At 37.3% G+C, this 14,126-nt stretch overlaps 1 protein-coding gene across 1 annotated transcript in view; it reads left to right on the forward strand.

Moving 5' to 3' along the window:
• The first annotated feature begins 911 nt into the window (after window positions 1-911).
• vipr1b (vasoactive intestinal peptide receptor 1b) overlaps window positions 912-14,126 on the forward strand; it is a 53,380-nt gene continuing 40,165 nt past the window's right edge. The window contains exons 1-3 of the mRNA XM_040127649.1: window positions 912-1,059; window positions 11,035-11,125; window positions 13,631-13,741. Coding sequence (XP_039983583.1) covers window positions 1,006-1,059; window positions 11,035-11,125; window positions 13,631-13,741 — 256 coding nt within the window. The 5' untranslated portion in view covers window positions 912-1,005. The remainder of the gene's footprint in view (window positions 1,060-11,034; window positions 11,126-13,630; window positions 13,742-14,126) is intronic.

Consider the following 14,126-nt stretch of genomic DNA (forward strand, 5'->3'; position numbering starts at 1 on the left):
CGAATTGAATTGGCGCAAATAGTTTCTAATGCGTCATTAGGGTGGAGTTTACAGGCGCAGTTGCCAATTTAGCGCCTTTGTAGCACGATTTACCGACTTTCACACACCTGTAGCTACTTTTCTTCACAAAAGCTAGAGACTTTTTGGAAAAACCTTAGCTACTATCCATAGAAGACAGTCGAAAGTACGGGCTTTCCCTCCGTAAGCATGCCTCTCTATGCGTCTCATTCAACTGACCGCACAACAGATGACACAGACATGAATGAGGTTCTAACTTTTATCTCTGAGGGATCATTTTACAAGTAAATATGGCCGAAATCACAGCACAGCCATTGTCTTTAACTTATGTGATTTGTGATTTTATCAGAGGACGTGCCGGTTATAAAATCAGGATTTTAGCAGTGCAGAGGAGCAGCTTGGAAGTGACTTCTGGTTAACATGTTGTCTTGATCGGCCGCGTTTCAGTCACTATTTCATACATTTTCCGTTGTCTGATATCAGAAACAGAAAAACATGTAAATGAGAACAGCTTTATGGGAATTCGGCTCTATTATTACTGTATATGTGAGCACAGACAGTAGGAGAGAAGCAAACAGATAAAAGGCGACCTTTGCCTTTATTTATAAGGGCGGTTTTTGCGACCTAGTCTTGTTAACTAACAGTCTCCAGGGACAGGCTGGCTGGAGTTGTGAATGGGCGAGGGGCGGGTATTGTACAATCAAACCGCTGCAGCTCTCCTGCTGGAGGGGCGCGCAGAGAAACGTGCAGATCCGATGGAGCGGCAGCAGTGGTAAACCTCCCACATTTGAACACACACACACACATACATACACACACACACACATACATACTCTCTCTCTCTCTCTCTCTCTCTCTCTCTCACACACACACACGCACACCTATACACACACTTACACAAATAGCCTCGCTTTCTTGACACATACCCAAGCAGTTTTCCCCACATCGAGGAGTCTTGAATAAGAAAACTCCTAAAGTGAAAATAGGATGGATGTTTCACAGCTGTCCTTACTGCTTCTGTTGTACGGATATCTGCCAAAAGTAAGTCACTTTAATTGTTGTTTTTTTTTTTCATTTCAAAGTGAAATATGTATTTCATTCTTTGTACTTAATCGTCTGTTTTCGACAAAAAAAAAACTGCATGAATTTGGGTTTAATAGACATTAAAGCCACTTCCAACAGCGAGAGCGCGATTGTAAACCTTATCACAGATAAATTTAGATGAGTTTAAAAATCAGGATTCATCTTCTTGTTCACGGTGATAGCTGTGTGTTCTACGAGTCGTTATTACTGACCGACAGTATATTTAGCTTGTTCCAAAATTCTATCTATCTATCTATCTATCTATCTATCTATCTATCTATCTATCTATCTATCTATCTATCTATCTATCTATTTTTACAGTTAACTGATACGACGTAAAAAGTGTTTAGCCCCATAAGTATTTGTAATACTGCATCACCTGCTTTTTGACAAACATTTAAAAAAATTCTTTATAAAAGCATCTGAACTTGTTTAAAAAACAAACAAACATTTCTTACTGTTATTTCGAGTAGTCCAGCCTTTTAACCTGTTTAACTGGCCATTTTGCTTTTAATTTGTTCAAGGATGTTCTCAGTTCACATGGTACATCTCATATTTCATATTTCATCCCTTTGTCTGCAGCTGAGTCAGTACTTGTGAAGGGGAAGGTTCTATAGCTGGCAACAAGATCAGTCTGCACTTTACCGACCAACACTAAAACGTGACAAAATGACATAAGAAGTCAAATGAATTTAAATAAAACTTTTTAGACTGAGATCGCATCACTACAAATCAGACATTTATCCAAGTAACGATCACAAATTTGACAGGGGCCAAATACAGATTTTTTTATTAAATTTTTTTTCTGTGAAAAAACATGTCTGTGTCTGACTTTGGCGACTTTTACCTGTAGCCTGAAGTCAACAATGCCATTATATTTAAAGAGTTTCCTGCTCTTTTTTGACTACTTGCTATGTGAAAGATGACCATAGCCAGTCAAGATATCAATTTTAATGACAATGTTATACCTTCTTCTGCCTTTTCAACTGGAAATAAGTATATTTACTGTGTATCATTAATGAAAGTGATGCTGATATATAGATAGACTCTGTGCTGAGATCAAAATTTAATTTAATACACACTACTGTAAAGTAGTATCTTGTGAATACATCTAAGTACATAAACCATTCTCTAAAGTATTTACAAGTGCTGATATCTCACACACTGCAGGGTTAACAAACTCTATTTTGATCAGTTTTCTCCTATAGGTTATGTACAGTAAATTAACGGTACAAAATGCATGACTTTGTAGTAAATAGTTGTACTCTGGGTTTAGACAATTGGATGGAAAGCCTTTGAGCATTGCCACTTGGTAATATGTCACCTTTCAGTGCCACTATGCTTTACTGCAGGGACTTTTGGTACTGTGAAGTGTCCACTGATATATATTTGAATTATGCAACTTCTTTTAAATTTCACAAATAGATTAGAGAAAAACAAAAAGAAGTCTGATACTAAGAAGTTTAAGATTTCAGATTACGATAATGGTTGTGTCTTTGGGTGGACTTTAGTCATTTGACACTCAGCATGGCTTCATTTAAAGCCTACCAGTGAAGCTCTTTCCAGGCAGAATAAACTATGAACATCTAAGTGACTATGTGAAAATTTCTTCCCTCTTACCTTTGACAATTCTAAGATGTCTGGCCCACCCCGAGGCTTTAAAAGATCAACCAGATACGTCTTTTGTTGACATATTTTAGTGGCTCTTGTAGGCACCAGTATGGAAAACATTTAACAGTTTGCTGGTGGGCTCCTGGTGTGCTACAATTGTATCCTTTCCATAGTCCTCGGTGGCTGCTTTACAATAACACCCTGACATGTTACATCCATATATATAGTGAGGAAATGTGGTGTTGTGGGGAGCGCAGAAAATCCCATTAGTGGTTAAAAAATGCATGTTAGTGACTGGATGTCACCGTTATCGGTTTAACACGGAGAGAGGAGTAAAGAGAACTACTTCTCCTTCTCGTCTACTTCCAACATTAAACTTCCAGATAGAAACCAAAATAAACTTTTTAAATGAATCCTTATAGATAGGTTTACAGTAACAATGTGACATTTTTGGAAATTATTTGCTCTGCTGATTTTAGGTGGGAGGATCAGTACCACTCAAATGTATGCTAAATATAAGTGGGAGGTTGATTAGCTTAGCTTAGCTAGTTACTATTGCTAATTTCAATCAACACCAGTTCACTAAATTGGTTTGTACCATTAACACCTAAGAAACTGTCTTAGCTGGTTAAGATTTTTGCGTGTGTAAATCGGTTGCTTGAAAACATTGGTCGGTCGCACCGCACAGTCAAGGCAGTCAACTATGTAAAGTTAATGCGGCATCACATTTTGTAAACATTATCTTAAACTTAACTGCCTAGTAGGCATTGTAGGTATTACTTGTATTATTATATATGTATACATGGAGAAATATGAGTGGGTCAGATTTATAGTAGATGAGTGAGAAATATCAGATTATGCTAACCTAGCTAATGTTACATGGCATTTAGCAGAATGCTAGTGGCATAATGTTGTGTAATTTGAGGTTTGTTCTGTTACTTTTGAGAAATGTAATTTAAATTCTTAGTTTACAACATTATTAATCAGCATTTCATCCAGTGTTTGGTCAGATGGTGTCACTAATATGCAATAGGGTTGACCATATTGCATATTATCTCTTTTCCCACTCTAAATTGGTCCTCTATTAAGCTAACACTTGGTTTGTCAGTTGGTTCAGTCAGCTACAACCTGGTGGTGGTGCTGGTATCAACTAATATCTAATTAAGAACTAGTTTGTGTAGTGCAGCATGTTTAAATTTAGTGACACATCAATCTCCACTTAGTTAACACTTATATTATAGCTAGGCTAGGTTTGAACTTAAGTGCTGTGCCACTATAGCTGTAGCCCCTGGAAAGAAATAGTTCCAGCACATAACTCCATGTAAAACCACAATTTGTTGGTTTTTACATTTTCTGCACAGATCAAACAAACATAGTATAACATATCAGTGAGCTTTATAGGTGCTGGTATGCATTTTTTTTTTTTAACTTTGGACAGAGCCAAGGTACTTGTTTTCCTCTGCTCCCAGTCTTTATGATAAGCTAAGCTAACAGACTGCTAGCTAGAGCTTTATATGATATTAGATATTATTATTTGTATTTCATATTTCTATTATGTTCAACTTCTGGCTCTAGCTTCATAGTTAATACACAGACTTGAGAGTGGTATTGACCTTCTCATCTAACTCTTGACAAAGCACGAATAAGGACATTTCCCAAAATGTCAAAGTATTTCTTGAGGACAATTGGAGGACACTTATTTCCACAGCAATTTACACTTCTGTTCAATATTACACACTTGATGCACAGACTGATGTCTTTGCTTTGGCATGATCCTAGAAGATTTCCTGTGTTCATGTTTGTTTGGCTGGAAAAGTGATTAATGTTAACATTTTGTCCAATACACACATTGTGCTTACTGACTAATCAGCCTCAAGTGTTACAGCATGAGTTGATGGCTGAGGAGGTATGCGCATGATGTAGATGTTGATCTCCAGTGAAGTGTAGCTGGGGATAAGCACACTACTCTGCATTGTGTGGCCACACAGACACAAGTTTTTCCTTTCATTTTCCTGTCACCTCTCCTCATTTTTTGTTTGATTGTTATCTTACACTCAAGCAAGGCAGCCATTTTAAATGACAACAATCACTTAAAACTTGAAGCAACAGCCTGGAAGCCCTAGTGATGAGCTCTATGTTAACAAACTATCAAAGCTGGCAGGTATTTATGCGATGTTTTGCTCACATATACGCTATGTCTTCAGCATTTTGAGCTCAAGCATAAATCACTGTCAAGACTCTTTCCTTCATCTCTTGTCTTTTCGTAGATTAGAAAATTTACCCCAAATTCAGCCGCTCCCAAAAATCACATACTCTGAACTCTAAGATTGTTTGGCTATCATTGGTCTCCCTTTTTGTGTGTTTTGGCTTTATTCACAATATACAGGGTTATATTTGAACTAATAAACTACCTCCATGCAATGAAGAGAGCTTGATCCCAGCAGCCTGAAGTACAAGTCCATGTAAACATTCCAGTATCATGTCTGTTTTCCACCCCAGTGAAGGACTTTGTTACAGTTTTTCTGCTGTTTATGCAGCATTATTGGTTTTTCGGGAAAATTCAGGTTTGTTGCCACAGTTTTGCTCCTCCCAAAATATCAAATTAAACTGAAAATCTGGGTCGTTAGCTAGATTTTTTTTAAGTTTTGAAGAAAACCCTCAGTCTTCGCCTTAATTTTAAGATGTTTCGATTTAAAAGTTGCACCAGAAGCAGTTCCTCTATAAGGGAGACTTTGTACCTTTTGCTGAGCAATGGCAGCAGCGGCCTCTGCGGCCACAAGTGGTAATTACAGAACACTGGTGCATTTATTTTCTGTTGGGCTCCAAGTCATCTCGTACATCAACCCAATGCAAAACAGCAATCACAATATCCACCCATGTCAAGCCAGCATATGGCTAACCTTTTTACCATGACTGAATACATCTGTTGATTATGGGCTAGGTTACATATTAATGAGATAATGAGGTAATGAGTGACCGTACTGACAACAAACAACTGGAATCTGGCAATGAATTTGGTTACTATTAGTGGTAAGATTATGACAAAATAAAGCCCGGTCTTGCTAGACTATGAGATAGTTTGTGTAACTTAGTGTTGCGTATGCTTCCGCTGAATAAAAATATAACCCTATCTTTCTTTTTTAGCCTGCTGACCTTCTGCCCATCTTACTCTTTTTTTTCTTACTTGTAACACTCTGCACTCCGGTTGGTGGTGGCTCTTCCATTTCCCCTCAAGTTTGTTGTGGTCACCTTCCTCTTTTTTTCTTCTTTTTATATTTTATCATGGCTGGCAAACTATGAAGTAACTCAGTACCACCACCCACTGGTATGGAGTGTGTCACTGGTGTCTTTGCTTTTATGTTGGAAACCTTTGTTCAAACCTTATTGCATGGGGACACATATGACGTTGCCTCTTAGCACATCCTGGCACATCCGGTCTCACCCAACCATTTTAGAAAAAGTAGGATTTAGCATCTAAAATGAAAGTAATGGTGATGGTAACTTTTGTTTTTTATGAGAAACAATTTACTTTTGTACATTTAAAAGACACATAGTTTCACTTTAAAGCAACATTAATAAACCCTTTACAATGCCTACTTGTCATAGTTGGAAAGCACAGTTATTAATAACATTAATGATAACTCTATTCTTTTTAAATGTCTCAGTAACCAATGGCATGTGGAGCCTAAACTGAAGCAGCTAAATGGAATTAAGAGATCATAAATTTATAAATAAATAAATAGATAAATAAATTTTATTATTTACACCCTTTCCTTTCATACTCTGACAAGTGAAAATGTCTTCTATGAAAAAGACTTTTTTTGGCCACTAGAGGGCAGCGAATAGAGCTAAACTATCAACATTGACAGTTTATCAGCTTCTAATTTTGATATGGCTAACATGTTAGGAAACAATTGTTAATTTTCACATCCAGTAGACACGGACAAACATCACCATTTATTTGGAGTCTGTTTCTGGCTACTTGATGAATTTAAGTCCAATATTCTCTGTCCTTTTAGATCAGTCTTTCGGTGTCCACCAACCCCTGAGGGAAATATCTGGCTTTTAAGTTGCTAAGTGCTCCATGTTCACTAGCTATTTGCTAACTTTATCTGCCATTTGGTGATGGGTAGGCAATGGCTGAAAACAGCTGCCCGCTGAGGGAGACAAGGTAAATGATGAGAGTGCTGAGGCTGCATCAGAACAGTTAAGTTATGCATATGCCATAAAGCCCAGACCAAAACACAGGTCCATAATGCTCCATAGTGCATGGAAACTGGTTGGGTGATAATCCTCTGTGGGTTTGTCACTAAGAGCAACACCATTCACATTAGACTTAGTTATTAAATCTGTTTTTCATATGTTCTAAAATATTAGTTAGTGCAGCTTTATCTTAAGATCTGCTTTTTTAATATGGTGTTCTTAGTAGCTAGCTAGTTCATTCTGGAAAGGCAGGGATTACAGAGTAGACAACAGTTATGCTATTATGGCCTGTAAATAGCATGACCATGTTTTCTTTTTACTGCTTTGTAGAGCATCCTTATATTGGAGAGATACTTGTTTGGTTAGTGTATTTATATTAAAAAGATTATAATCAGGATGCAACACTGGCCCCTGAGAGCCTGATGATAATTATTATTTTATCAACTTTCTGCAGAATTTCTGCAGAGATATTGTGGCTGTTAGGGGACCTCAAGGCAAAAATTTGTTGTTTGTCCCTCTTATTAACAAAACACACAACTTTCCTAAAAAAATATGTCCTTGTTAGCACAAACTCAAGATCAATAAATACATACAACTAAAATAATAAAAGTCTAAAAAATAGACTTCAACATGCCCCCCAACAGCCCCCCCCCCCGGACCACAAGTTTAGACAATGATGCTGGACCTTCCTCTGTTGATATTATCAACGATCAGTCATATTAACCAAAAACCTTGGGTTCTTGAGGCACTTGGAGCAATTGCCCACCTGACCAGTTAAAATAATCCAGCCTTGGATGATGTATTATGTTATCATTCTGTAACAAAATGAACTCCTGAAGTGGCAATGCACTGAACATGATTATGATTATTTTACATTATTTAATTTATTTTTAGTAGTTCTTATAATCATACATTGATCTAATCTAATCATACATTTACTTGAATAATCTAGCTGTGGCTTTACTTGATATAATGATTACAATGTGATGTTATATCAGTTGCACACAAAACTCAAAGATAGACCAGGGTAGAAGAATATTATATTCTCTGGTTTAAGTTCACTGTGATGATAAGATATTACCTTCCCTCCTGAGGGGTTTTTGGACTCAGATCCTCTCTTAAACGTTCCACTATTACATTGCCCGACAATCAATGTCTTGGTAATCAAAAATAAGGTTACCAAAGGGTCTGACCAACCTGAGATTTCCTCCTCTGTCCATGTTGCTGTGCACAGATAATGTTAGCAGATGAATCTCCTCCCCCCCAGCCAGTGCTGCTGCTATTACTTAAGGATATGTTGGATTTTCTACTGTTATCAGTTGCTGGCAAAGACTCCTATGAGCAAAATTGTGTGTATTATGATGGTGTCAGGATGACCTCATTGATGGGGGGAAGAGAGTGAGAGAGGCGACGAGTTAAGCTAAGAGAAGGCAGTGTGGAGATGTGGAAATACAGTAAATAACATTGAGGTAGTTTGTACTGTATGTTCTGCATTTTTGTGTCATATTTCCATGAACTTTCTTTACCTAAATGTTGCTAAAGTCTGGCAGAATATAACGTATTTTATTGCCCTTGTTGCCCTTGATGCAGCGCTGCTGTGATGCTTACAATTCAACAGTAGTTCATTTGGCTGTGATGAACACACTTAGCTACAGCAGTAGCAGTATTTCAGGAAATCAGCCACCTTTACTTTGAGCCGGAACTTTAAAGCCACTATGCAAGATTTGATTGTGCCCTCCAGAAATGTTTCAGGAGCATAAAAGAGTACTCTGGTTGGAATAATAATTTGTGTCTGATATGGTTTTTACACAAAAAAGCTAAATTACAGTACCTACTTATAAATTCTTATAATTACATCGGCTCCTTCTCTTTAATTATAAAATCCAGAACCGATGAATCTGCAAATATTTTAATAAAACGTTTAACCAATGCACAAAGCATGTCTCCTACTGAAATGAAAAGTCCTCTCTCAGTGTATCCGTGCTGGAGGTTTCAAGGTTCCCCATCACACTTGTGTAAGTCGCTATTGAACTGTCATTGGCTTCCAGACTAGCTATGAAGTCACAAAATCCTTCTCATATGTACAGGTCTTAAACTCAGATTTAAGTTGAGAAACTTTCCCTTTTCAGCAGATAGATGTGAAAACAGCCTTCTAAACATCAAAGTGAAGTACTAATAAGCAAAACACATTTTTGTGTGGCAGGGGGCAGCTAGTGATACAGTAGAATCAAAGGACACCCTGGCAGACCAGCAAGACTTTCCTTACCAAAAAATGCCACCATATTTTGTTTGTTCGAATCCCTCAGAGCGACCTGGGTGAATTATCATTCTTGTATGTGAGGAACAAGGGACCTAACCTGAACCAAGGAGCTTTTTTTTTTTTAAACTTATATCATTGTGAGTGCACCTAACTAAATCTTAACCATAGTGATGGCAGATCAGCAAACTCGTTTAAATCATTTTTGTAATTGCCCTTTTTGAAAGGCTCTGACGATTATTATTGTTTGGGGGATATAATAGGATCATAATGTACAGTAATAGGATCATCAATTCAGCCTTGGAAGGCAATTACAAATTATATATTTTCCCAAATAGCATGGAAGACTTGTTTGCCTCCTCAGATATGACCTGTAAGCAGCTCAAAAACTGCACCCATTTTCACCAGATTTGTATACATTTCTTCATACAAAAACTTATGAAATCAGAATAATTCCAAAATGTCCTATAACCACATCCATTTCTGCATATTGTGACTTTAACCAGACCATCAGAAAAAAATCCCACTGCAAAGATTGGGCTCTAATTATTTTCTCTATCTTTGATGAATGTGATCCTTTGTCAGATCTGACCTGAAAGCAACTCACCGACTGCTCCAATATTTACCAATCCAGTCTAATTTTTTACAAACAAGAACTTATCAAATTAGAATAATGTGAAAAATCTTATAATCAAAGTAGTTTCTACACATTAAACACCTCTGATGATTTTGTAACAATGTTGGAATGGGCTGTGTGAAGTAGTTCTACATCATCTGCTCCTTGCAGATGTCACATTTTGTGTTAGTGTGATTGTGTGCTCTTAAATATTCCTGCACAGTTCGAAGCACAGTAGTTACATTAGTTGCTATGTACTTACTCCTTGTTTAAATGAGGAAAACAGCTTACCTCTGAATCAATTTTGCCCCATTACATTGAGTCATTACAATACTATGCATTTTATAATATGCATGTTCCTGTTGCTCCGAGAGATGTTGTTTGTCATTAAAGGATATTTGGAGTGTTTGACATGTCTGAGGTGAGCAATGTGCTGCAGACTGCGGTTATAACAAAGTCATATCTATTGGGAGCTCAACCATGGACTAAACTGGGCATTTGTGGCTGATTGATGAGTATCATTTCATGTTTGACAGCTCCAGGGTGGTTGGGGCTCATGAAAAGAGAACATAAAGACATCTGTGAGGCCCAGCTAGAGAACATGAGTTGTACAGTTGTAAATACATCCTGTGCTTTGTGCTGCATCACGTCTCTCACCATGACCTTTACTGCCTTGAGTATTGAAGTACTGTCGCTTTGGTAGAAGGGTGCAGGGTGACGCTCCTCCCTGGAGTTCATGAACACACTCTGTCGTCTTCTTCTCCCTCTCCCTATCTCTTAATCTTCACTGACCTTCTCAAGCTCCTCGCTGCTCATCTTACACATTTTCATTGACCCACCGGCTCTCTGCCAGTGGCTGTCAGCTTGCATTTTTCAACCTTTGTTGACACAGATGAACAATCACAGTAGATTACTCAGTGGCTCCCTTCTCCACTTCCTAATCCATTTGCATGATAGCATCTATTGCCTGGCAAGAGGGAGCTCTGTTTGCATTTCAGACATAGAGAACATTTCTGTACGTTTACAGTATTATTAGCCAGGGGTTCATTCTAATAGGAAAACATAGCACGAAAAGCTGTAGTTGCAGGAATGTGATAAAGGGAAAATAAAATATTTATTAGCAAAATTTTCCTTGCATGTAAACTCTCGACCTCACTAGATATGAATTCTTTCAGTACCTAACTGCAATGTGATGTAAGCATATTCAATTCTTGACACCTAAATGTGCTATTTGCCTCCTCCACAGGTGTTGGCGGTGCAGATGTGTGACGTGGTGAATGAGATCGAGCTGGAAAAAGAACGCTGTGAGAATAGCACCTCTGGGAACGTCACTTCAGGTCACTCACTGAAACATATTTTCGTCTCTCTGGCTGTTTAGAGTGCACAGGAGGTTATTTAGAGGAAATGGGAAATAGTATATCTAAATAAATACTGAGGTAAGGTAAAACAGTGTGGGAGTTTATAGATAAAACACTATTATAGGCAAGCTGAAACACAGACCACAGAGTTTCCAGAGACATAGTTGAATTGCCCTGACTTTAACCTTGGTTAACTCTTACAATCTCCTCAGTTTAAGGTAAAGGAACCATATCATAATCAGCGTAGAGTTGTAGAATGGCTGGTAACAGCCTTGAAAGAATAGTTCAACACACATGAAAATCAAGCAAAGTGGCATTTTTTGCTCATGTACGTCAGACTTCCTCAGAATCTGAACTATGATATCATAGTCAGATCTGTAACTGTTAAAATTCCCAACCAGGAGATAGTCTGTAACTCTAGTTTTAACCCTTTTCGCTTGCACCTTTTAGGGTGGGACAAATTAGACCTTCAATATTTTTATGTTTATACAGATTTGGGGTGACCTTGTGTAGAAAATCATTCCCACACACAACAGTTTACTCTATAGCAGAGGTTTTCAAACATCAGTGTTATATTTTGCAAACCTCAACATTATAGTGAGCAATAAGTTGAGATTTGAGGCACTTATAAATCATTGTGATCATTTTGCTTCATCATTGACGGTGTAGTTTTACACCGCTGTAATTTCATATCAATAAAAAGTAAAGCATTGCAGAAAGCAATGGACACAAATTTTTTCATGTATAGTGGGCTTTTTTGAGAGAAGTACCATAATAAAATAAAAAAACATGCCCTTCAACATGTGCACCGAATAAGACCAAAATTCAAATGTAAGTCTCCACTCTGGACCACTGAAGTATCTAGTTTGTCTTCCCTCAGTAAAAAACTCTGTTTAAACTTTGTCAGTCCTATCTCCAATTGCTCTCATTTTGGTAAATAATCAATGCACATGCTGTACGTACTCCACACTGAATTAAGTGAATATACATGAACCGCTTGCGTGGAAACAGCTTTCCTCCTTATCTCTACAGTGACCCTCATTTCTCTGCTTCCCTATCTGCTTCCTCAACAGGAAGGTAGTGGAAGCTGCTCTCAGAGGTCACGTTCCTAATAAATTAATTAGGAGTGTGTGCATTTGTGCAAACCCATACATCCACAGCTGATGGTTATACAACGTATTAAATATAGAGGTTGTCCATCAGTTCTTTGGCTTCCGTGAAACAGAACAGAAAAGGAATATGTCTTGAAAGTTTGTGTATTCTGGCATGCAGCATTAATGCAGTAATAAATAAATAACATTTGAGATTATTGTACAGACTTGAAGATGTCCTGATGAAGTTGTCTGTACTCTGACAGAAATTTTGTTTTTAACTGTGCTTCTGTTAGTTTTTGAACTTCATGAATATAAATAGTGGTATCTAAATCTATATCTATGTCAGAAATGTTCCATAGCTTCTGTTTTTGTTATTTCACCGAAGATTCACTCAGGTCTTGCAGGTCTGTGCGCGGTGCTATTGACTTACTGTACACTTTCAGATTCAATGGCTGTGGCTTTCATTTCAAATATAGAAACGTGCAAGATTGTAGTAGACAGAAAAACTGGTGTGTGGAAGGAAGCAAAACGGAGAACTGAGGTCTAAAAGCATAACCAAAATAAGATTAAAGAGTAACTATACACAGAAACATTTTCTGAGCTGTTAAAAGGAGAAATGAATGGATGAAAATACGCAACAGTCACAAAAAAGAGGCCGTTCCTTAAAAGCTCAGTATATTTAATAGATATAAGGACAAAGACTATAGGAGCATTCATCCTCTCTCTCCTTTGTCCTTGTTCGGAGCAGGGATCGGAGAAACGACAAACCACCTGATGATGTATTGATGGGTATAATTCAATACATTTGATTTTTCCATATCTTTCCAGCCAGCCACCACAGATATGAGTGTCTAAATGTTTTAAAAGTGGATTTAAAGCAAAATGAATCACCTGAGATTTTGTTGGTGTCCCTAATGTTTATCTTGTGTTAAAATGTTTGCAGCATTTAAACACTGTAATTCTGCTTGACGAAGTTGAGGAGTAAAGATGAATTAAGTCAGTATTTTGTACTAATTTTATAAAGTAAATTAATGTGTCTACAATCCCTGAAATAAATCGTACTTTTTTTAATTAAAAAAAGGCAGCCACTAAAATCATATGTGAATGACCTTATAATAAACTGTACCTTGCAGTCACTGCACACCACAGACATTAATTGTGTCTTGGGTGTCATGTGAAACATGATTTAATTTTGTAATTGAAGTGTGTGTGTGTGTGTGTGTGTGTGTGTGTGTGTGTGTGTGTGTGTGTGTGTGTGTGTGTTTGTTTGTTTGTTTGTTTGTTTGTTTGTTTGTTTGTTTGTTTGTTTGTTTGTTTGTTTGTTTGTGTGTGTGTGTGTCTGTCACAATATCAGTGATGCCATGTTAATGGTTTTGTCTTCTCCTGGCAGGTTGCCAAGGCATGTGGGACATCATCGCCTGTTGGCCTTCAGCCAGAGTGGGAGAGGTGGTAACAATAACCTGCCCGACTTACTTCAGTTACTTCAGTGACCAGCACAAGGGTAAACTTATCTTACTTCAATTAATGTAAATACAAAAAACAGTAAATGTAAAAGGTTTTCTCTGTAATATTTTGATGATTATTATTATTATTATTCAATGTTTTTCCTAATCTACAATCATTTTTCAGAGTGTAAACAGCTGATGTACGCTTGTAAAATAATGAAAAATTCAGACTTTCTGCTTGAGAACAAGAAGCACATGGTTTAAAACAAATTAATAGTCATATAAATGTTTGATAATTCATTCATGCTGTATTAATAGAATAATTTATTTTATGGCGAACAAGCCTACACATGCCAAAACAGGACCATTCTTGTCATTTTGTCATTTTTTCGCTGACACATTTATATATTTTTTTCCATTAATTTGTATTCTAGCTGTGAG

The sequence above is a fragment of the Xiphias gladius genome, chromosome 5 (assembly GCF_016859285.1).
Source record: "Xiphias gladius isolate SHS-SW01 ecotype Sanya breed wild chromosome 5, ASM1685928v1, whole genome shotgun sequence".
Classification (NCBI taxonomy): Eukaryota; Metazoa; Chordata; class Actinopteri; order Istiophoriformes; family Xiphiidae; genus Xiphias; species Xiphias gladius.